This window comes from Xenopus laevis, chromosome 8L, assembly GCF_017654675.1.
Source record: "Xenopus laevis strain J_2021 chromosome 8L, Xenopus_laevis_v10.1, whole genome shotgun sequence".
Taxonomy (NCBI): Eukaryota; Metazoa; Chordata; class Amphibia; order Anura; family Pipidae; genus Xenopus; species Xenopus laevis.
The window spans coordinates 62,485,284-62,511,307 of NC_054385.1; the positions used below are offsets into that span (position 1 = coordinate 62,485,284).

Consider the following 26,024-nt stretch of genomic DNA (forward strand, 5'->3'; position numbering starts at 1 on the left):
TGAAGAAAATAGTATTTATTCAAGTGATTTTACATCTTAATCCGACGTTTCGGTCGCACCTCGGTCCCCTCAGAGATAACACTGCAGCCACAAGTATATCCTGATGTATGCTTTCGTTTTTTGAATGGTCCTATATATCTTTATATATAAAGAAATGTTGTAAGGGCCTAGAGGAGCCTCTATGAATGTACTTATATCACCCTAAATAAACCTTTCCCATTTCTGACTGCAGCATTTGCTTCAGCTGCTCGCTGGCAATGGAATGTTTTAACGTGCATCATCACACATTCTGCTAGCTGTCCCCTGAGTTCGCTAACTGCCACACTGTGCCACAGCTGCATAATTAGGTTATTATATAGCTCACATTTCCCATGCTTTCATTGAAATAAAGGCTTGTTATGCCAAGCAAACTCTGGAGAGCACAGGCATATATATATATATATATATATATATATATATATATATATATTTATTGGATTGCTGTTTTTCAATGTATATCTATAGAATGCATAGTCTTCTGCATGTTTATTCAGAGGGGGTGGGGTTAGCTGTGATGCCATACTGTGGGGGTATCACATTAGAGGATGCTGCAGGAGGCAGTTACCATGGTGACAAGATAGAGAAGGAGGGATGTGAGAAACAGAGAAAGGAAGGCAGACTAGAAAGGCAGAAAGGCAAGAAGACAAAAAAGAAAAAAGGAATGTCAGAATCCGGTGCTGGTGGCAGTTCTGTGTATGATACCAGCTCCCTGCTGCAGTATTGCAATGGTGAGTGCACGGGGCTCTCTTTTATTATCAATTTCCATCATTCTTCTATGTTGTCTTGCATGAAAATCAGTTGTCTCTGAGGGTTAAATCACACTATAGCTAATGTATATAAACAAATCAGAGACTGTTATGTTTATCTCTGCAGGGGGAAATAAGGCAGGGCCTGGCACCTTGAGTTCTAAACGAGGATCGGAGAGAAGGCAGAATCTGGCATCTTTAATATAATGGGGGAGGGGGGACGAGAAGGGCATATGATCTAGAAATACCTAAGGAACAATAGTAAGACAGACCCTCACAACATTGCCTATAAGATAAAGGGTACAAACATTACAATCTGGCACCTCTAGGACTATATGAAGCACATACAATTACCCTCAAACCTCTATTAATTTAGAGGAATAGGAAATATAAAGCAGAGCATCTCAGCTAGTACTGTATGGTGATATTGAACCTCTAATAATACAGGGGAAAGGAATGTATGGATATATCAAATTTCAGCTAACAGGTTAGATGAGAGATAAAGCCGAGAATTATATAGGGCTGTAGAATGAGGGGTGAGATATGGCAAAGTCTGGAACAGTTAATGATGTGAGTTGATGGGAAAGGCAAGACACATCAAGGCACTTCAGTGGTTTATGGGAAGACATACGTGAGAGGGTTGCAGTGAACCCTAGTACTGTGAGGTTAAAGATAAAGCAGATGGTGGCACCTTAAGTGCTATAAAGGCATGAGATAAGGCAAGGCCTGGCACCTCTAGAGTATAAAATATGGCAGAACCTAGAGGTATTCACACACCAAGTACTGTAGAGGAAGTGCTGTTGATTGAGAAGATAGATATGGAAGAGCCTGGCACCTGTTGTGTATGATGGGGACAGAGATAAGACTCGTCAAATTTTATAACGTGAGGAGATTTGCTGAGTCTCTGACCTTTAGTGCTACAACTTATGGTAAATGGTAAATATAAGGAAGAATTTAGCATTGTTGTTAGACAAGACAAGAGATTAGGCAGAGACAAACACATGGCATACAGCTGGCATAAATAAGACAGATCTTGGTACTTCTGCTGCTTCATTTAGAGAATGTATAATAAGACTGACTATTGCCAGAATGGTTCTATGAATATGGATTCTCTGATGATATCCCCAACATGCAAACTACTGCAGGGTTTTTGGAATGATCTGGCCATCACTAATATAGAATTTATTAAGATTCGTGATTTGATTAATGTAGGAATGTTGTTTGCTTTTTTTCCTCGACTTTTCTATCTGTGTTTCTGTTGATTCACAGTGTTACATTTTTCTGTATTTTGGTACATATATATTACAATCTTTACATATTTTGTTATATTTGAGCATAATTAGATGCGCCCTTCATTGCACATGTATTACTTCAGTCAGCTCACTAATTGCGTGTGCAATTTTGGTCACATCTTATAAGTACCCAGGTACTAGGAGTTAGGGTGTTATCAATAATTACTATTTAATCATACAGAGACATGTGATTAATTACTGAGTCCATTTCATGTCCTGGGGTGCGACATATTTTAAATTGTGCGTGCGTTTTTAAAATTTTTGATTATGATTTAATAAAGGCAATTTGACATTTTCTAGTCTGTGTTTTGGTGTAGTTCATTTGTACATGGGTTTCTCTTTTTGCACAGTAGTTATTCTTTGCCCCTAGGAAGCACCCACCCATTTAGGTTTATTTGAGATATGGTTTACTGAATATAGTGAGAGCACTAAATCTGCACTACGATCTGGGGTGGTCCTTTTTTTCATTGCACTTTCCATTGCACACACAGAACCCTATTTACCTCTGTCTATCCAGTGTGTTTACTGTGTATATACTGTAGTACTCAGTATAAATTGAATTCAGTCTCTGCAATAAATATTCAGCATTGATATGGATGTAGCCATAATGATGACTTTGCAGACACTGTAAATTGCACATGTTCACAAATTGTTCCATTTTCCTTCAGTAAGGTTGGTGGTTGTTGTTATACATCAGACGTTAATCCCAAATAGCTATTTTGGTTCACTTTTCCAGCTGTTTTGCTCAACTTCATTAACACTGCATTCATGCCTATTTTGTCACTCTTCATATTCTCCTTCTCTGATTTTGAAGTTGCCTGAACAACTTCACGCCTCTGAAAAACATCACCTCATTTTAACAAATGTTCTTCATTAACATTTAATGCTTGTATAAAAATAGATGGGGAGCATCATCAGGGAGCATATTCTGAATCTTATACTGATTTGCTTGTTATCATTATAGTTTCACAAATCTGAACTGAACTCTAATATGGTCAATGGTGAAACACTCATTGGTAATCTACCAAAACTTGGTCACTTAAAACTAATAATTATAGCCCAAGCTCACTGAATTTCTGCCTGTACTCCACAGATGATGGTCTCTCAGGTCCCAGTGCGATGGACACAGATGATCGGATCTCCAACTTGGAACAGCGGCTTCAGCTCCAGGAGGATGAGATGCAAGTTCTGAGAGCTGCACTAAGTGATGCTCTGCGAAGACTGCGGGTTTGCGAGGAGAGGGGAGATGCTATACGTGGCAGACAGAGTGAGAAATTTGTTGCACGTAATATAATGGGAGCCAGGTTTGAAAATGTTCCTTAGAAAGACAAAGGAAATAATGAAGTAAGATTTCTGTACAGAAAAGGTCTATGAGCTGTAATGGTATAAATATAATGGTTTCAAATGAGTGAATTACATTCTCTATATCGATATACAGACAGAGGGTGAAAAGAGAGTGGAGAAGAGGTTTTGCATTTAGTGTAGAATGAGACTAAAATTTAACTAAGGCCAAGTGTAAGGCTGTTTAAAAACAAGGAGCTGCTCCTAGTGATGAGCGAATCTGTCCTGTTTCGACCGCAAAACTTCACATAGCACATAACACTTTTGACATGCGACAATTATATACTCTTGCAACAATTTTTCTCACTCCAAATGCATTCAAGTCAATGGGTGTTTTTTCTTGTGCCAACTTTGTCTCTCTGACTTTTTGTCCAAACACATTAAAGTCAATGGGTGCTTTTCTTATGGCGACTTTTTTGTTCAAATACATTAAAGCCAATGGGCGTTTTTTGTTATAGCGACTTTTTTGTCTCTGCAACATTCTTGGCGAATATTTTGACGCTGCAAATTTTTGCCACCATTTTGAGAAAAAATTAGCAGATGGCGAAATGCAGAATTTCACCGCAAATCCATGGCTGCCGAAAAAATTTGCTCGTCACTAGCTGCTCCTCCAAAAAGGTGTGTTACAAGACAATTTCAACATTTGAGCCATTATGTATATATTTTAGGTGTCCATATAGTGAAACCACCTCCTCGCACTGCACAAAATGGTACAGCCCCACGAAGAAGAACTGGCCTTTCCACCTCTCCATCCTCTCCTAAAATGGGGGGGACTCCAGTCTTCGCAAAGAGGTAATGACCAACTAAAAGAGTTCACTTAATTTGGCGTATTTCCCTTTTTGCTCTCTTTGACTCAATTTGGTGATCACTGTGTGTTTTTCAGCGTCCGGCGCTCTCTCTCACCTGAACGCATGTCTTTTCTAAAGAGAGATATCTCGGACACCAGAAGCAGAGTACTCGCAAGCTGCATCGGGAGAAGAGATGGGTGAGAGAGTAGAAGTGGGTGGACAGCAAGAGGGTGAGAGAAAGAGGCAAGAGCAAGAGTGAGAGTGTGTGATTTAATGAGGTATGAGGTGATACAAGCAAAAATGTCTCACATAACCATGCCTAGGAATAACTAAGAGCTTTCATTTTTTTACTTCTGTGCCTACTCTTATCTTATAACCAGTATACTCCATGTATTAATCCCTCAAACAGTGTATTCTTCTTCCATGCACTTGTAATAAGGGGGGGGGTCCTCATCAAGTGTTGAACCATAAACATGACTTGAAGCCACAATGTCTGAAAACTGCTGACCTTGCCACTCCCTTTCCATTTACATAGATCAAGAACCAGGTCTCGATAAGCAATGAGAATGAGTTGTAAATCATTGGAATGCAAATACTCACCAGAGCTCTATTTTCACCTATTGATAAATATGCTCTTAAAAGTCCTATACAAGTGAAGAGATAGCTGGGAAATTTCCCCTTGGTGAATTGTGGTGAACTCTAGTTTCACTCTTTGATTTATATGCTACAGAGTAAGGATTCTTCTAAATCACCCTTAAAGAGTGAAATAAATGTTGCCACAGTTCCTCAGTGAAAAATGTCACTCTTTATATATTTGTATAGAATTTTTAAAAGTATATTTATGAAAGGGTGAAAATGAAGCTCTGGGAACTGTGGCTGAGATCTAGTTTTATACATTGATAAATATGTATTAAGCAAATAAATATATTGTGTTTTGCTTCCTGCTTTGCAGCTCTCTATCTCTTAGTCAGTGACTTTAAGGGGAGCCACATGGGACATAACTGTTCAGTGACTTTGCTTTTGATACTTAGCATGCAGGTCAAATACAAAAGCAATATGCCCCCCCCCCCTCAAGCCACTCATTGGATACTGACTGGTAACCAATAAGAAAGCTGCAAATCAGGAAGTTGTGTTCTGGCTATGTTATACATCTAGTCACTCTAGCCTTTATGGATTACATTTTTTGGCTAACTAACTCTTTTTTTATTTCCCACAGCCTATTTATTTATCCAGTTTTTATTTTGACACTGAACTGTTCCTTTAAGTAACTGTGGTAGCAGCAAAACACTGCTGTATTTTTCTGTTCTAAACACATATTTATAAATGTATAAAAATAGAAAAACTTAATGTGCAACATTTCTGCCCTACTTCTTTAGTTAAACTTTACTTCTCTTTAAAGTTCCTATGAATAATATAGTTCCCTTGTTTAGTGTGCACTCAGCGGTTGCAGACATTTTCGATCTACGTCCTTGTTAATGGTCCAATATTAGATAATAAGGCCCTGACACATAATTGCATATTAACTGTCCTGTTACTGTTCCAAGAATAGGGCTTTTGGCCCTTCAGACAGCCAGCACTACAGTTTAAGAACCTTTGTGCTTTATGAAGTCATTGCAATGCTTGTGTAAAGAGAGTGAGAGTGTTCCACATACAGACTAATCTCATCTCACAGAAAATATCCCTACACTGGCCCAGTTTCCCACCCCACCCTATCATGCTGACACAGTTATGCAGACAAAATAGAGCTGAGGGCCTGTAGCTCCCCCTGCTGGTAACCACCATTATTGAATATCAATGTGTTTAAATGGTTTGATAGGGAAAATAAAGCAAATGTAAGCAAATACACAAAAATAAGAAACAAACGAATCATCGACAGATATAAGAAAAGACAAGATTTGCCTATTTTAAGGTCTAAAGGGGTAAAAAGAAAAACAGATTAAAGTTTTTTTATGCATTGAAATATAATGTTCTGTTACGCTGCACTCGTAAAAATAAAGGTTAGCATTAAAAGCTCTATTACAGTTCATAAACATAAGCTATTATGTAACCAAGAGTATAGTTTTTCAGGTTGCCCTGGGGCTGTAGAATATGATTACAAAAAAAAAAACAATAAAGGCCAACCTCTTAAAAGAAAGGAACACACACACACCATTTTATGTAGCAACTATACAAAAGAAATGTGTGCAGCCACCACCATCTTTTGTAAATACTGATGAACATTGCCAACTGAGCATCTCTTTTCTAGTGGTTTATCATAGGTATGGTTAGAAACACTTTATTATACTGTGTGTCTCTTTCCTCTTTTAATTACACTGTTTGGTAAGGTTACCAGACCCTGTGAAAACATAAAGTAAGATTCAGGGAGTGAGATTCTGAGATAATTTGCAATTGGTTTTTATATTTCATTATTTGGGGTTTATGAGTTATTTAGCAGCTCTCCAGTTTGCAATGTCAGCAATCTTGTCACTAGGGTCCATGCACTGATTTAACTACAAGATTGGAATATGAATAGGAGAGGGCCTGAATAAAAAGAAAGTAATAAAAGTAATAAAAAAGTAGCAATAACTAGAAATTTGAGCCTTACAGAGAATTTCATTTTAGATGGGGTTAGTGACCCCCATTTGAAAGATGGAAAGAGTCAGAAGAAGGCAAATAATTCACAATCTATAATAAAAAAACCACGAAGGCCAGTTGATAAGTTGCTTAGAATCAGCAATTCTATAACATACTAAAAATCAACTTAAAGATAAACTATCCCATTAAGGATGAATAGAAAAAAATCAGCTAGAAAGGCTGCGTTGTTTAAGTTATGCTGTTACCATTTGGCAATGGCAGTGAAAGTGTAAATACAATATTTTCACTTTATGATGTTGCCAGCCCTTTAAATCTTCTTTGCATTTCACCATCTCAGCAGAGCAACAGGGAAATCTACCCATTTACCTACAATGACATAATATTAGTGACTTGTGGTACCACAAAACCTCTCTCTCTCTTAAGCTATATAAATACATGTTAATAATAATAATAATAATAAAACCTGCAATGTTGCACCAAAACAATGACCAGGGAGCATGAACGTTTATCTACACTGTGACACCATAACAATAGCAGCAAGGTGTGTACCAGAAACAAAACTTTCAATTGACTGCAGTCTGCAATTGTAACCATAGCAATCACTCGGCCCCCCAAAAATGTAGTGTATTTATGTGCCGTGTAACTGTAACAATTGGCAGGGGTGCCACGGAACCTGCTCATTTACTAGTTGCCTTAAAAAGTAACAGTAGCAGATGGCACCACAAATTCTGTCCATTTCGCACCATAAAAATGTCAGTGTAGCAGTAAAAGAGAAACCTTGTAGAAAGCCTTTATATACTTTTCACTATGTATCAACCAAGATCTTAGTATCCTGTCAGAATGAAGTTACTTTTTCCTTCCCACTAATGGGTGTGCCAGCTATGCAGCCTGAGAGGGAGGGGGGAGAGCGTGTCTGTTTAATTTAGGAAGTTGTGTTTCATTGGTCAGAGAGAAGCAAAATGAAGAAGACATCAAGGTATGCTCTGTGTGTGTGTATTACATGTGCAGATATCTATATATATATATATATTTGATATGTAGTTTATGTTTGTATGTATACAAAGTATGTTTGCTTATGGATAAGGAACTCTGGATAACATTTGCTTCTAAAGGCTGCATTGAGCAGGCTGTGTTTTATGTTTAGAAAATATATATTTTTAATGGATGCACAGTAGTAAGCTTTCATTTCTTCTTTTTTCTATTTCCACAGTAAGAGCAAGCAAGTTGTTTTCTATCCAGGTACGTTGCCTAATTAGAGCTAAAGCTGTGTGTTTCTCTTGTGTGGGTGGTCAGGGATATGCTACAATAAATACTCTGTGCTGGATAAGGTCATCATACTAAAACATTGTGGGAAAAGCCAAGGGATGTTGTTTTTTTGTGATGTGCACAGTCATTCAGCAGCACACTGTGTGGGTGTGTATATATCATGCATACACAGTCCTGCCCATCTCTTTGAAATAACCGTGCCTGTGGCCTGTAGTTTTCTTAACCCTTTCAGTATGCTGAAACGCTTATTTTGCATACTAACATTACTTAACCCTGGATAGTTCCAGGGAGTTGTTCAGTCAACTCCACATTGAGTGCAAATGAAAATCATAAAGTACTAAAAGTTATGTGTGCATTTCCATAGACATCATATAATACATTGATTCCTATCCTCAGTTTCCAACATGCAAATTTTCAGGATATCCTCCTCAGAGCACAGGTGAATCAGTCAGAAACACAAGAGAAACAAACTAAGTGACTCATTCTGGCCCATCCACCTGAGCTTCTGTGCAGCATTCCTGACAATGCTTAGCGCTAGTGGTATCATGCAACCTCATCAAATTGCCTTTCAAGTGGAATTTTCATTTATGTCCAGCTAGTTGCAGGTTAATTTAATTTAAATTCAATGGCCATTAACTTTGGGAATGGGCTGTCTGGTGTGGCTTGGCAGGCCAGATGCGAGTTTTATGTTGTACAAGTAACTAAGTAAAATTCACCAGAATTGGGCTTTATATATGTCTATGAAACTGTCTCAGTGGCATGAGTTGTCATAAAAATTAGTTCTAAAGATTTTGAGGTGTTTAGTGGTTTTTATGTCTGAAAAAGTATTTTGCTCTTGATGTGACTCAAGTTTAAAGTCTAACTGTGTAGCTGTGGTTAAAGAAAGACTGTATTACGTGACTGTCTCTTACTGGGTATCCTGTCTATGGAGAAGTTGCAATCTTGTGGTACAAAAGCTTTACTTTATATATACAATAGTTGGTAGCAACCAGAGTGTAAGTATAAATGAAACAGACCCTTTGACTGCTAGGTGTCTTAGGAGGTAAAGGGGGGCCTAGTGGGGAGTTATTTAGTGTTCTCAATATATGGTCATGCAAATTGGCTAATAAAATTCTTAAACATGGGCTGAAGGCTGATATAAGCCCCTGAGCAAGTCAATAAAAAAACCCCTAAGTTACCTGTAACTGACTACTGTAGCTTAGCATGGCAAACCTTCTGCTTCTGGCAAATCCTGAAATTCATAGCCACGCTTTCCCAATGGCATTTGGCTAGAGATAACATTCCATCAGTTTGGGCTTTTGGCACAGCTGATTCTGCCTGAGAACATCAGTGGTCAATATATATTATAGTTGCCAATAGTTGAATACATTTTGTTTGATTTTTTCACTAAATAAGTCCTAGGAGTGCGTTTTTTTTGTATCTATTAAATGTTTTTTGACCAGCACCGAGGCTGATGCCATTCGGTTGAGAGTGCACCAGATTGTGATTTATTTATATATATATATATATATATATATATATATATATATATATATATATATATATATATATATATATATATATATATATATATATAACTAATGAAGGGGCAGAGGGACAAGAGTAATGCTGGGAAGTGATAAGCCTGTTGTCATATATTTGCTCTAACAGGCACTACATTGGCCTTGGCGCAGACACATAGAGCAGATTTTGTCTCGAACATGCATACTCGTACATTTTCTGCACCCAGGGTAAATCAGTGCAGAGACATACACGAGTGGAAACAACCCAGTGGGACACTGACCTTAATGTTCAATGTGTTATATTTTTTTCTACAGAGGAGGGAGTCGTAAAGCTGTACCTCCGTGGGCGTGCTGTACCCCTTTATGTTCCCGACTCGCTGGTTGCCTCATATAGCCTGGATGCAAAGAGCGAGCTTCCAACAAGACAGCTGCAACTAGAATGGGTGTATCCTGAGTCTGAATTAACTTGTTGGTAATCCTAAATGGCCCATAACAGTTAAACTAAACTGGCAATGTCCAAGAAACAAGACTCATAACAGCCTATGTTTAGGGGATGACCATTTATAAACTGTTTGCCATGTGCAGTAAAGCTCATTTTTTATGTTATTTGCATGAGTAGGAGAAACAAGCTTGCTCATTCACATTTGATGGATATTTAGCGACCATACAAAGAAAAAAGGAATATAATCTCATATTAAAATGCTCCCCCAACCTATTACAGAGAGGTTTAGTTATACAACATCCAGAAAGTCAAATATCCACACAGTTCTTCATAAAACTGAATTATCCTTATAGAAAATGCACCTTGTCTTACTAACTGGCATATCATACCATCCTGACACAAAATACTGTATTAAATAACTCAAATATCAAAACATTCGTATTCTGTTTTATGATAAATTATTATTAAATCCACTAAATGGGTTGAGTTCACATCTCACTTGAAAGCCAATCGGTGCACACAACTGTCGTATCCTATACCAGTCTGTGACTGCTCCAAGAGTTCTCTACTTTATCAGACCAGGTCTCTCCACAAGTCTGCCCAACATATTTCATCTGCCCAGCTTTTTTCTCAGGGGCTCAGAATTATCACTCTTTCCATTTCCTAATTTTAAATCAGTTTCACCTCTGTTCTTAAATGGGCCTCTAAATTTTTCTCTCAGTGTCTCATTACATATCTATTTCCCAAAAGTAGTTTACACAATGCAACTTAACCAAACTAAATGAACCCTTTACCAGTAAACCCTTCCATCACATAAAATGATCCCAGTCCTAAAAAAAAAAAAAATTAAACTCCTGGTTTAACATAGACCTAAAACCTTTTCTTTTATAAGTTCTACTGACCACATTACTAGAACTCCATTTTTTTCTATACCCAAATACTTTAACCCCTTTACTGCCCCCATCATAATGTTATAAAAATGTTTACTTAGGTTCCCCCTATAAGTATAAAATTGGGGGATTGAATGCACAATGCGAGACCAACAGAAAGAATATTGCACATTTTGTAGTTTACTCTAGTGTGCAGTGAATGTAACAGAATACCTTACTGTAAAAGAAGTTATTTTAGCTAAAAATGCACACTCCTGTTATAAAATATTTAAAATACAACACTGGCAGATGAAATGGATATGGATATTGTTTGGTATCTCCAGGACACAATATGTACATTAGTCGTACAAAATGCCGTATTATTGGTATGCACTTGGTCACCTTTAGACTTATTTATAAAATCATTGTTTTACTATAATATGGTTCATGAATATTAAGTATATCATGCTGATAACATTTGTTACAAGTGAAATTCCCCTTAAATCCTTGTACTGATTTGAACACTGAAGCTTAAAATAAAGCAGGATGGGCACAAACCTCCAATATTCTATGTATGGAATCAGCTAGTAGTTTAAAAAAAAAAAAAAAAAAAAAAACCATATAAACTTCAGTTTCACTAGTGCAGATGCAGTATTTTCACTGAATCTAAGCCACTGGGCACACCAGGTATTTGACTACCCATCTTTAAGGCTGACCACTAATCACACCACTTTTTAACCATAATGCCCTTGACATCAAACCTGCAGATATGGGTATCGGGGCCGGGATTGTCGCAGTAATCTATTTGTCTTGCCATCAGGAGAGTTACTGTATTTCACTGCAGCCGTGTGCGTTCTGTATGACCCTGCAGCTGGCACCCAGCGCCACTATCGGGGCCACACTGATGACATCAAAAGGTTTGACTTGGATATAACTCAGGGTGCACCGTGAGGTGTTAAGAGATGTTAGTGTTTTATTGAGTCACCTCAAGTGCATAAAGTTACATTTAGGGGGATTGTGGGAGGAATCTCCAGTGGGGTGAATATTTTTTTTTCTCCCATTTTTCACAGCCTGGCCGTCCACCCTGATTCTGTGACTATCGCCAGCGGGCAAGTGGCTGGAAATTCACAGGATGGCAAGGTCAGATTCAGATACTCTGATCAGTTTTAATTGCTCTGTGCAGACACTGTTTCCACAGATTAAGAAATGTCCTCAGTTGTGTTGAATGCAATTGAAGTCACAGTTGTTGTAGCAGACAAAAAAAAAAAAAAAAAAGAAATATGTATGTATATATATATATATATATATATATATATATATATATATATATTTATATATATTTATATAAATAAACCATTAATTAAACAGAGAGACAGTCTGATAACCTGTTATTACTTAAGGGACATAATTTATGGTAAGGTCTAAAGGAACATATTCTGGGATTTAGATACGGTAAATGAATCATGGACAGTTTATCCATGGGCATTCAGGAGAGGAGATTCTAATAAGACTCATTTGTGTTATTTACACAACACTTTTTAAACATTGTTTTACCTAAGTCATCACTCTGGTCTCTCTTGTTCAAACAAATTACTCCCAACAGTAAAATTGGGTTTTAATATATTTGCAAATGTTACTTTTATGTGCATTTTCACAAACAAAAGTAGAAAAGTAGCAGCAATAAATGTTAGAAGGCACCATAGTAACAGCTATTTTTAGCATTTCTGCATATTACAATAAACATATCAGGAATATTTGTACTCTATCTTCCCCTAGGCTTTACCACCCCATGTGCGCATATGGCATTCTGTCAGTCTTTGTACTCTTCATGTTATTGGAGTTGGAAGCTTTGAGAGAGCAGTAACCTGTCTGTCTTTCTCCAAGACAGTGAGTGGCATTTTTCTGAATTCCAAGAGTAATTTGTAAATGTTAGCCAACTCGTGTGCTTCCTTTCATTATTCAAACTTTACATATTATCCCCAAGGATGGCGGGAGCCTTTTGTGTGCCTGTGATGAATCTGGTGACCATGTCCTCTCTGTATGGCAATGGCAGCGAGAAGCTAAAATGGCAGAGGTGAAGGTAAGGTAATTCAAGTGTGATCAAGCCATACACACACTATAGCTAAATTGGCCCTGTATTTGCCTATGTATAATACAAATATAATATTATGTTTCAATTGGATTTTGCACTGATTTCAACAGAATTTAAGTGGACGTGTTAATATCAGTCTGTCCAGTCATTGTGTTGCATATGATAGTGGTCATTAGCCTATATCAGTCCCCTAATAAACTACATGACTGTGGTGTCTGCCTCTACTGATTGAGCATAGTCCAGAGATCAATGTGAATTCCAAAAAATCTTATTCCATAAAATCAAAATCATTCACAGTAGTCTAATCCCAAAAAGACCAAGGGTCATGTAATTAAGTGAAATCAAACAAAAAGCAAAAATAGGTAGACTTATTGTTAGTTGAAAAAGGAGCCCAGATTATATATAAAAAGTTGAAAAATCTTTATTAGAACCTTTTTAAAGCCTGACACGTTTCGTGCCAAGGGTGGGCACTTACTCATAGGCTGTGAGTCTATCCCGTTTTCGCTTTTTGTTTTATATCAGTTCCCTGCCTTTTCTGTTTGGATCTATGCATTTATTAGCTAATTTAACCACCACTTATTTTTCCCGGTTTGACCAAAGTTCCACTTCTTTAATTGTTGGGTTAAACAGGCAAATATGCTTGTGTCTAGCCAGTAATTTACTATATTTTGCCAAATATTAGATTATTGAAGAGATAATTGAAGAGAAATGCTACTGTTTTATTAGTCTTCACTAATAAATTAACATTTTAAGCTTGTTCAATAAATTGAAATATGTATCCCTTCTGGTATTTCCCTCTTCCTACAGTGTTCAACAGAACCAGTCCTGGCAACCATTTTCCACCCCACTGAGCAAAATCTGATCATCACTTGTGGGAAATCACAGCTGTATTACTGGAGCCTAGAAGGGGCCACAGGAGGGGGAGCTACAAGTGGTGGAGCCACTTTAAGCAAGAGACAAGGGGTGTTTGAGGTAAAAGGTTCACTGGGAAAGAGGAGATCTGAACTGAAGAGTATTGCAATCACAGCCTTAGAGAAAGACCACACAAGTAGATTTTGGGTATATTTGCTCAGTAACAGCAACAAATTAAAAAGACATTGTAATACAATGTGTGCATAGAGTGTGGAAATCTGGGATTGCAGCGTGTCTATAGACAGCTTGGATCAAATTGATAAGTTACTTGGCAAGTGACAATGGGAAGTACATGTGGGATAAACAAGTACGTATAGGATATAATGCCAGCATCAGAAGTACATCCAGTCAAGTCAAATGGGGGTTGGGGCACAGTCATGGGGGACAGTTATATGACAAAACCCAGTCCTACATTATTCCAAGAGCCATTGGTTAACTGTTGTTATGACATGAAGATTGTGTAGAAAGGCAACTGGTTGGAGATTAGATATTACTGGTCACACTTTTGCCTTCACAGAAGTATGAGAAGCCTCGTTTTGTCCTTTGCGTGGCATTTGCTGAGAATGGAGATGTTGTTACAGGAGATTCCAATGGGAATTTATATGTGTGGGGGAAAGGTAAGTACATAAGCTATTTCTCTAATATTCATGGATATCACTTTCACACTTTACTCTGGTTTGCACAGTGAACATTAACTGTATACTTGCATCTCTTTGTCCTCTCCCCTCTCAAACCATTTCTCAGGTAGTCATAGGATCTCTCATGCTGTCTCTAATGCTCACGATGGATCAATCTTTGCTCTCTGCGTATGCAGGGATGGGACACTACTATCAGGAGGAGGAAAGGATGGTAGAGTCATTTTATGGGACAGAGATTATAAAAAAGTGCAAGAAACAAGGGTAAGATAGAAGGCAGGGGTCAAATAGCTTTCGGCAGGATGAGTGATCGTCAAAAACATAAATTGGAACTCTTACTTTTAGATCCCAGAATGCTTTGGGCCAGTTCGGACCATTGCGGAGGGCAGAGGAGGAGATACCTTGTATGTGGGAACCACCAAGAATTGTGTTATGAGTGGCAATCTAGAAAGTGGCCTAAACTGTTTAATACAGGTACTAAATTGGGATTAGAGGTATGCCTTATATATATATAGTTAAAATACAGTTCTTTGTTAACTGCTACTCCCCCCCCCATTACCATGCTACTCCATCACTTTATTGTGATGTGGGGGTTGTTTGGACCTCTGTGTATCTGAAATACCAGTACCTAATTTAGTTTCTCAGTCTATTTGTTTGTAATGCATAGTGTATGTTGGCTCCTTATTTTGTATCCATAGTTGGCAACTTGGGAATATTATAAAATAATTTCCAGGCACACTTCATTCTCATGTGAATGAGGTTGTGCCACCGGAAAACAAACTGCTACGTGCACATTTATTGTCTATATTAAGATAGAGCTGCTAATCCCATGTATTTACTATATTGATAAAGTTGGTTTTCTGTGCTGTGTTTCCCAGGGCCACACTGATGAGCTGTGGGGTCTCTGTACTCATCCAGCCCTTGACCTCTTCCTTACTTGTGGCCATGATAAATTTGTCCACCTCTGGAACAGCAAAGAACATCAGCCTGTTTGGAGTACCACTCTGGAGGTGAGATTCCTTTATTTTGTGTTTAGAATCAGGAAAAGGCACACTCTTACAGGGGACTTGGGGCCCTTAAAATGGATCACCAGAGGCATAGGCCTCTGTATTCTAGATCAGTTATGACACATTATTCTTTTCTCTCACTCTCCCTTTCCCTTCTACCTTAGTCATGTACATTTTTCTCTCTTCCAGGTTTGAACATCTCCTTTTTGCCTTTCTCCCTTCTCTGTAGTTTCCCATCTCTTAATAGTACTTGGTTTAAAAAAGAATATACCCTATATTCTCTATGGAAATTATATTGTACAGCTATATGTAATGTACTCCAGTCTGTAAAATACTCGGCCACCCTCAGCCCAAGGTGACTGACAGAACAAGCTCTTTGTGCTTTAGTAAGGTAAGACATGTCCTTCTGGGCTGGAGGCAGTGTCAAAACTAGCCACTGACAGGCCCGAGTGCAGGATGTCACCTGGGCCCACTTGCGGCGCACCCTCTTTGGAATCTTAAAATAATTTTCCCTGCCCTGCCTCCTGCTATATGACTTATTATGGCTTTGTGGACTTCAAGGGGGTGTGTGCCCATGTGTGATTGCACCCCCTGCACTCTTCCGTAGCTACGCCACTAGCTTGGGGGTGGATTTGGCCAGATTTTTTCTTTTAAAAAAGAAATTATCATGTCCTTTCTTGAATAAGGATACTAAAACAACCCTATCAATTTAAAGAATGTGCCACTTTTAAAAACTTTAAGAAATTTTAACTGCAGTTTGTGATTTCTTTAAGTGGGTCTTCATTGCATAATCACTTGTATTGTTCAAACCTAATTACTAATGTTTATATCCATCGAGTTGATCTGTCCATGGTTAGTATACAACTTTATTGCATTATATTATTGTTCTTATCTCTTATGTAAATAGTGTTGACATGTTAAGCATCACTTTATGGAGATTGTTTATCATTCATTCATGCCACTGAAGCTTAAACTATATATTCACATGAACACAATACACATGCACAAGGGTTAGTTTCATGAGGAGCTAATCAACCTTCCGTTTGGAGAGTGGGAGGAGTATGGAGTACCTGGAAACAAACCCTCACTGACATAAGGAGACCATACAAACATCTGAGAGATGATGCTCCAGTTAGAATCAAATTCAGGATCCTGGGGCTGCAAGGAATCATTGGTGACCACTGGTAAACGTTACTGCCTTTCTAAAAGTGATACTGGTTGCGATAAGTTTGGCGCAGACAACCAATCAAACATTTACTAATTATAGCTGCACTAAAAACATTAACATTAATTGGTTGTTATAGATATCTACACTGGGTCAAATTTGCCCAAACGTTATGGAAGTAAAAGATGGTATTTGTATTTTATATACTGTGTGATAATGCAATCTATGACTAGTACACGATGTAAGCTCCACTGGGGCAGTGACTGATGTGAATAATGTATAATCTCTGTAAAGCGATGAGCGAATATGTGTCAGCAATATAGAAAAAAACATATAATTATGCAGCGTTACAGAATCTAGTCTAGTTTATAGCAGATGCAGTGAATGATTGATGGAGGAACCTTTTAGTTCAGTAAATTATGTGGTTTGTAGGAATAACATGTTTATATTCCTTGCCCAACAGGAAGCGGCTCGGGTGGCTGGCTTCCACCCATCAGGTTCTGTTGTAGCAATTGGGACATCTAGTGGCAGGTGAGCAGTGATGCACAATTGTTCTTTGATGTTTGAATGAAGAAAAGGAATCTCAATATTTGAAAAATGTATGTATGTGTATATATATATATATATATATATATATATATATATATATATATATATATATATATATATATATATATATATATATATATATATATATATGGATATATATATACGGATATACATACGGATAATAAACATATGCATTGCTCATAAAACACAACATGGATTAAAATGTTATTTATGATTTTTTTCCCCAAATCATCCACAGGTTCTTGGTGTTGGACTCTCAAACCCACGTTATTGTGACAAGTATATGTGATGCAGCTGAGCAGATCAGCGTAACTAGCTACAGCCCTGGTACTGTCACCCTGCATGTCATAACTTGGCTGCACGTGTTAATCTAATGTTTTACCTTGATTTCACAAATTGTTCTCTTTATCACAGACGGACGTTATCTGGCAGTTGGGTCACACGATAATTTTATTTATATGTATGAGGTGGCAGAAGAGGGCAGAGAGTACAGACGTGTGGGGAAATGTACGGTAAGAGTGCACCTTTATAATAGCCAGGGCACAGATATGAGAATCTGTGTATAATAATTAGCAGGCAGACATCACGAAATGCAGATTCCCAGGTTAGCACAATGTTAATCTTATTTAGGTGCAAGATGTGTTATCAAGGGGATAAGTAGCTATTTCTGCTTTAGTATCCCCCAAATGTTGCATGGGCAGCCCAAAGCTACCTGTAATACTGTAGTTAAAGCTAAGCAGGCATAGGTCAAATGCAAATTCTACATTCCACTGTGAATGATTGTAGATAGGCTGTGAGGGCTCATAAACATGTACATTATATTCTTATTTCCTTGTTACTGTAGGGTCACTCCAGTTATGTCACACATCTGGACTGGGCCTCCGACAGTTCCTGCTTCATGACCAACAGCGGAGACTATGAAATTCTGTATTGTAAGTATATTAAGATATTTATACTGTGTATTGAAAAGCTTATATCCTTAACCTTGTGCTTAAAGGGATTCTGTCATGATTTTTATGGTTTCATTTTCATCCCTAAGTTATGCAAATATATAAAATGCTATTCCTGTACCAACAAGTGTTTTTTTAGTTGTAATATTGTGTAGGCAGCCATTTCAGGTCATTGTGCCTGATCCTGTGCTTTCGGAAAGAGCCAGCACTTCACAATGGAACAGCTTTCAGATAAGCTGTTGTTTCTCTAACTCAATGTAACTGGAGGAATAATTGTGGGACTTGGGGTTTTATAATTGAGTGCTATTCTCATATCTACCACTAATTTTTTTTATAGCAGTACAGGTGTTAGGAAGCTGTTATATGGTTTATGGTGGAGATGGGGGGGGGTTGATATCACTCCAACTTGCAGTGCAGCAGTAAAGAATGACTGAAGTTATTACATGGCTAAAGGCACCAGAGAAACTAAGAACATGTCAAGCTCCTGTCATATTTTAAGATTTATTATATAGAAATATGTTTGGTTTAATGTTCCTCTCTCTGGTGTTTTATTCTTGAAATGTATTTCTCAGAGACAAACTGAGGGTGGTAATTTTTTGTATTGCTAACAGCCTGACATCTAGTCGACCCAGGGTAAGGTAAAAGATTTAAAGCCATGGTAATTTCCATCAAAGTTTCACCACTCTTAGTCCCACGGAAGGTTTAAGCATGTATATTTTAAATCCAAATAGCTGCCTAGATTGCCAATCTGTCTTGATTACTATGTAAGGGTTACACGCCCTGTATGTATTTCAATATTCTACATAGCTTTGCATCATCACTTAAACCTTAGATATTTTACTGCCCTTTTTCAAGTCACTGATGAATAGATAGAAGTAGATAAAATACAGAAACCTAAATCCTTTTAGATAATGAATTCTCTGTACATATCATGTACATTCAACACTTTAAAGACTTACAGACTAGTGATGTGCGGGGCGGCCCAAAACACATGGATCGGACGGGTTTGTGTCGCTGAAGGGTCTGGGTGGAGCTCTTGTCCTGTTCTCCCCACCCACGACCTAGCACTTCTGGCGACAAAATGTATAGACTTACGCCCACCCGGCCCTTTTTATGATGTCACTGCAGGGTGGGCGCGGGTCTATAAATAGAGGGGCAGCAGCGGGCCGTGCTGGGTGCAGATTGGAAGGGGTCGGGTGCGGTTTGAGAAATTCTTGACCCACACATCACTATTATAGACTTTATTTGTGGCATTGTATCAAAATCCTTGGCAACATTTTAGACAACATTTATTGCAACATCACTATCCAACATTTTACATATTACAGCATATAAAAGCAAGCAGATTTCTTGGATATAACATGTCCTTCATAAAACTTGCCTATTTCTACTTATAATGTCATACTCCAGGGCATAATCTTGAATTTGTTCTCTCAATAAAACTTGAAATACCGCCCCCACTACATAACTAAAACTAAATTTGATTTGCCATGTTAAAACCAAAACCCCTATTTAAAATAATCCAGTTATATTAAATTTCATTCAGTCTACTGATACCATACCTTTAGTGGGTGAGTCTCAGGGAATCTGTAATAGCGGTCCAAGCCTTCTATGTATTTGTGGCTGTATTCTATTGAATCTTGAAGCCTTGTTCAAAGTAACATTCCTTAAATGTCCAAGTCCTGGTTGAGCCCTTCCAGCCACTGCTCTAGGGGTTCAGCTCTACAACGTAAGAACTACTGGTTATGAGTATGTATATGTTTACCATTCACTGAGTTGTGTCTTGCCAGAATAACTCTTTGTCACACATATGATTGTTATTTGGAAGGCCAGTCAAAGTTTATAGATTACATGCATAGGGTTCAATTGTTTTCCATATCAATACATCAGCCCTAGCCAGTCACTGATTTGTATAAATGCAAATATCACAAAGATAATTTTCTGTGCAGACCAAGCTGTAGCCTTATGCTGTGCTACCTGAGAAAAAGAAATAAATGGGAGATAAAGACAGTTTATAAATATGTGCCAGCCTTTGTTTAACCCTTTATCACTGCTGGCTGAATATATATATATATATATATATATATATATATATATATATATATATATATATATATATATTTATTTTGTAGCAGGTCGACAAACTTCTATTTGTTGGGTAGCAAATTTTCGTTGCAATTTTCTATTTTTTGTTGCAAAGTGATTGAGTTGCTTGCTTCCGCTTCCCAGCAAAGTTTTTCAGTAACTGGTGGCCCAGTATGAATGCTTAAACTTGCTTCATATTTTGAAACACCAAGCTAAATCATGGTAATGCCTGTGGATCAGTGAATAAATGTCCACATATACCAAATTACCTGTCTTATTCTACTTTGATACCAGTCTTCATCCACAAATATAAAAAAATGTATTTTTTAAAGTAAGAGTGTAGTCGTTTGGTGGCCTCTTTTCCCATAATTTTATATACTGTTTTATGTTTAATTAAGTGGTATCTGCAGACGGCAGTTTACAGAGTACATAAAATGTATTTAAATTGATTTGGCAGTCTCAGAATGAAGATATCCCATCATGTTTCACTTGTAAGTTCACAGCACAATGCAATTGCTGTCACCTGTGGAATCTTTGTATACATCAGGAATCAGCAATAGTACACTAAGGGCAGGGGCACACGGGCAGATTTGGGGAGCTTTAGTCGCCTGTCGACTAATCGCCTCTTCTTCGCCTCCTTTTAAAACGCCAGCGCAATGGCACTCGCGGTGCTTAGATTTCTGAAGTTGCCCGGAGTTGCCTTACGAGGAAACTTCGGGCGACTTTGGAAATCGAAGCACCGCGAGTGCATTGCCGCATGCGATTTTTCATTTTATCAGGCGGAAGGTAGTTCGAGGAGATTGTCGCCCTGAAGAAGAGGCGATTAGTTGCCAGTCGACCGAATCTGCCAGTGTGCCCTGCCCTTAGGCTGTTCAAATAGAGCCTGCTTTAAGAGATTTTTTATGGCCCCCAGACTGCTAGATGGGTACACAGGCTTTTTGTGTAAAACTTATTTGAATACAGTGGTGTCTACAAGTATAGATAGTATGTGTGTTCAATAACTGGCGTCAAAATAAAAACATATACACAGTGTTATATACATATAACACTAACCTAAAGCTTTTGTATGTTGACTACAAAAATCAAGCTGGCCTGCAAGTTTTGATCAAGCAATTTCTGACTTTAAGGGACCAGCACATAACTTGTCTGTAAAGTTTTAATCATTATTTGTCATGTCACATTTTGGTCTATATCATCTATCATGCCCAGCTCCACTTTCTTTTCATATTGAACACTAACAAAGGTTTTGTTGATTTAATTGGTCCTTCTGTATGTCTTACACCTATTATGGACACAAGGAGGGCCGCGTTTTTGAAGCAAGTGATGTGAGTAAAGTCATATCTATACTCATTGACTTTGGTTGAGGGTTTCCAAAAATACAATGTTTGCCACAGGGAGCAGGGAAACTTCGGTTTTCAGGCTTAAAAACACTAATGATGATAACTGATGATCTGCACTGTATGTCGCTGGTCATAGGTTGAATTTAGCATGCACTTCAGTATTGGTATCTGATTCAAAATAAGGGATTCTGATCACTACTAAAATCCATTTAGGTAATAGTGTACCAACAATACTGTATCACACTCCTTACACTTGGAAAAAATGTTTGGTAAACCTGCCAACCAACAAAAATGTAGCATAAATCTCCTGACCTTTGTGCAAACCTTGGAAGTGAAAGAGGAAAGAAGAGACAAAAAGGGAAGAATCCAGGCACGCATGACTAGATAGTGAAAACTATTCAAATAACCATATAGATACAAGTCAACTGTGACAATCATTAGTGCAGGGGATGTAAGAGAGGTCAGGTTATTATTACCTTATCAACACAGTACAATATTATTGCAGTTACATGTCAAATGTTATGTACTCGAGAAGAAAAAGTAAGGAAAAATGTAATGTTGTATATTTCCTATGAAGCTACTGTAATTTTTCTAGAAGTCCTTGCATGGCTTACTAGTCTTTTTCATACAGCACTATGGCATATGTTGGTGATTTCTAAATATGTGATAATAATCTCTCAAGGCTAAATTTATGCCATAAATAAGATGTTCTTTTGCATGAGTTTTTTTTTTTTTAAATAATGTGGTGTGGATTGATATGACTGATTTACAATTATAATAAACTCACAGCAATTGGAACTGTACTTCTAACATCACTATGGAACAAGGGGCTGATTAGGTCATGTTTTACAGTGTAGGTTCTATCAGACTTAGCTGACTGTGGTCATGTTCTCCAGCACCAGAACTATGAGTAGTTAAACAAGGCTTCTGTGTCGTTCTCTTTATTGAGGGGGCTCATTCTGCCACACATTTTCTCCATCTATTGCAGGAGCCCTCACTTTTCATAGGTATCCAATGAATACCTCCCATATTTTTATGTGTCATTCTCCTTGCCCTGAATATGCAGCCCATACAAGTCAGCAATAAGAAGTTGGACTGAAGTAAGCTCAGGGGTTCAATGAAAATTGTTTAGATAAAGAATATTGTTAAGCGTTATATGATCTCATGGGTTTGAAACACAAATACACCATCAGAAAGCGTGACCAGTGTGAGAAATCATTTTATAAAATATTTGGAATTTTTATGCCACATTGTTAGTGGTGAAAACATGCTGCAGGCAAAGTGCCTTAAACTATTTTATAAACCATTGCAACAAAATAAAAATACCATGCTCTCCGCATTAGGCTACAAACATGGATATGGTCATGCAATTCAGTCATTTCATTTGCACCTGTCAACCATTTTTAGGCCCCACATGATCATTTGAAGGTCCAAATCCTCTAAGATGACATCAGATATGATCACTTTAAATTTACAATGATGTCAATTCATGCCCATCATAGCTCCGTGATGGGAAATCAGCTTGGCTTACTTTTCTTGCAAGTAGTTGAGGCTTAAATGGGCACTATCATCCAAATATGTTCTTTCCCCATTTACAATGTGCTAATACAACATATTAGCAACAGATATGTAAAATGAATGTACAGTGTACCAATGCTGATAGTTGTACAAACAATAAGGCAGGGATCATTTGAAAATGCGGAACCAATCATTCCTGAGAAATCCCTGCTTGACAAGGCAAATAAAAGGGAAGAGGCTCCAAATGAGTGAGAACATTTAGACAATGGCAGCTTTCTCTGAGAAGACTGCAACAATCAAAATACACCATGAGACATGAACCTTTAATGAGGTTTTATAAAAACAACAGAAAACCGCACAAACCCATTAACAGCATTTAAAATAGTTATTTAAAAATGGGAATAATGTGATGTTACAGCAAGGCAAATAGGCATTTTGCCCATTAGTAATAGTCATTGCTTTAGAAAAAAAATGACTCATGGCTCTCCATTGATTCCTGTGCTATACCTCCCAAAATTTTAATTTAACAAATATATATAGTTTTATGCCAATTTTTCCAGTACCTGGCCCTGTCAGATTTGTGGTCCAGATTTCAGGATCATTGGAAGTTTTTCCTATATAAATTGCATAAAAATGGCAGTATAGGTTATTTTCACTTGATTTGTGCCTGAAAAAAACAAACAAACAATAACATGGAATTGCAAACATGGTGGTTTCTCTCTCAACACAGGGGACCCAGATTCTTGTAAGCAGATTGTTAGTGCAGAAAATGTTCGCAACATAGACTGGGAGAATTGTTTGTGCACTCTGGGCTTCTATGTTCTTGGTGAGTACATGTTCTCTTCCCTGTGATTTCTGGCCATACCAGTGAATATATCTCAAACAAAGAAGTAAAACTATACTCTGATAATGAGTAAATATAAATGTCAATTTACTATCACTGACAGGTAATGTAAAACTGACAGCATTGCTTCCTTAAACTTCCATAAATGTAGGCCCTTCTCCTGTTGCTACGATATATTCATTTTTCTACACAGGAATATGGCCTGATGGAGCAGATGGCACAGACATAAATGCTGTAACAAGGTCTCACGACAGGAAGCTATTGGCCACCGGAGATGATTTTGGAGGAGTGCGTCTGTATAATTACCCCTGTGTGGTGCCTCGGGTAAGAACTATAATGCTACCTGTTATAATTGCTCTTTAATAATGGAACAAAATCTCTGTTGTGCTGAAAATAGCTACTCTGTTTGCTGATCTGAGCCAGTGGTTAGAAGTTAAGATGCAGAGATAAGAGCTTCCCAGACCCTTACATGCACATTAACTCCCTCTTGTACAGAGAATTGTGCAGGTTTAATGCAACTTTTTGAGTCTGTTGTTTAAAAAAAGAAAATAATAAAGACCCGATTGTATGCATTTGTAAATATAAAATCATATAAAAGAACATGCTGGCAATTTTCTGTTGGTTTAGTCTGGGGAAAATGTGTTATGCAAGGGTGCAGTGCCACTCCAGTCACACCAGTCCTATGTTATATTTAGAGCAAGGACATTATGAACTATACTTTCCAGCACCCCTATAGGCTATAACAACTTGTAGACCCATACAGATTCTACAGTAGGGTTTACCCATTACTTCAGTGTATTGTGTGATGCATGTGCAGTCACTAAACACTAAATATTTTACTGGTTATTCACCACTCAGGAGTATTACAAGTATATACTAGCAAAAGTTACTGGTTTGTGAAAGGGGCATGCTGTGAATATAAAGGATCAGAGAAGTGGTGGCTTGGACAGGCAAGGAGAAAGAGTGGGCATTGGAAATGGATATATGGAGTCAGGAGGCCTGGTGCAATTAGAGCTGTGGAGTATTTTGGGGAGAGAGCCTGGTGCAAGGTGGTGTCAGAAGAAAGCATTTGAGAAGTAGCAGGAATGTCACAGGAGGGCAGAAAGGTGGGTGGAAGATGCAGGAGAGGATAGCGACATCCAGAAAGGTTAAGTGAAAGAGTGGGGAAGCATAATGTATAGAAGTATTGGTATTGTCATCATGCAGGTTGTGTTGTATGCCAGCGAGATGGCTTGTATTTGTTTCATACTGCTATTGGTGCTTAACTTAACCTGTACTGAGATATTACCTTAGCTTTGCTTTATTAATAAAGAATTTTTAGAATTTTACAAGTTACTTGTATAGGAACATAAATACAATTTTAATGTCACATTACACGTCACACTAGTGACATCACAAATCATATATTACTAATTACATACTACACTTTAGAAATATATTATTATAGGTCGTTTATGGCAGTTCATTAACACGTGCAACTATGTATTTCATCTTTCTTCTCTTTCAGGCACCCAGCCATAAATATAGTGGACACAGCAGTCATGTTACCAGAGTTGTCTTCCTGCATAATGACAGTGGTATGCTGTCTGCTGGTGGCAAGGACAGCACAGTGTTGCAATGGGCTTTGCTATAACAGAGTGTCTGTCGTTTGCTTGCTGAACGTCTGAACCTAGAACTTGCACAGCATTTTAATCTAGTTCCTACTCTGAGCACCGTGGCTTGCATTAACCTAGACTTTTCCCTGTGTACTCTGCCTGCGGAGTGTCTTACCCTGGCCTGCACTGTCTAACTTGTATCTATGGAATACATGCACTAGATTTTATGCAGGGTATCTCTCTTCTAAAGAATATCCAAATAAGTTATTGATGGGTTGTCACTTAAAAAAAAAAAAAGCAAAGCATTTAAACTTTGCACCCTTTTTCCCAAATCCTTAACAGACAGGATTATTGCTCTACTAATTTTTCCATTAGCATACACTTGATTATTCTTTGGTTGTTTTTAGAATGTTAGCACTAAAAATATACAAATAAATTGGAAATAATTCCTG

The 26,024-nt window shown here is 37.8% G+C and overlaps 1 protein-coding gene across 4 annotated transcripts; it reads left to right on the top strand.

Moving 5' to 3' along the window:
* The first annotated feature begins 543 nt into the window (after positions 1-543).
* On the top strand, positions 544-26,022 carry eml2.L (echinoderm microtubule associated protein like 2 L homeolog). 4 transcript variants are annotated; one of them, XM_041571990.1, is made up of 22 exons: positions 544-767; positions 3,171-3,344; positions 4,087-4,210; positions 4,302-4,403; positions 7,991-8,019; positions 9,864-9,993; positions 11,627-11,776; positions 11,930-11,999; positions 12,636-12,746; positions 12,844-12,939; positions 13,759-13,923; positions 14,381-14,480; positions 14,608-14,762; positions 14,844-14,972; positions 15,377-15,508; positions 17,134-17,201; positions 17,479-17,567; positions 17,655-17,752; positions 18,085-18,172; positions 23,864-23,959; positions 24,171-24,301; positions 25,485-26,022. In XM_041571990.1, the coding sequence occupies exons 1-22, from the start codon at positions 554-556 to the stop codon at positions 25,608-25,610; spliced, it is 2,577 nt and encodes an 858-aa protein (XP_041427924.1). In that variant the 5' UTR covers positions 544-553; the 3' UTR covers positions 25,611-26,022.
* Positions 26,023-26,024: the final 2 nt, after the last annotated feature.

Coding starts and splice junctions, on each gene's coding strand:
- eml2.L (XM_041571990.1), top strand. CDS start 554: ATGCCATACTGTGGGGGTATCACATTAGAGGATGCTGCAGGAGGCAGT. Junction 11,777..11,929: donor CACACTGATGACATCAAAAG/GTTTGACTTGGA, acceptor CATTTTTCACAG/CCTGGCCGTCCACCCTGATT. Junction 15,509..17,133: donor TTTGGAGTACCACTCTGGAG/GTGAGATTCCTT, acceptor CTTGCCCAACAG/GAAGCGGCTCGGGTGGCTGG.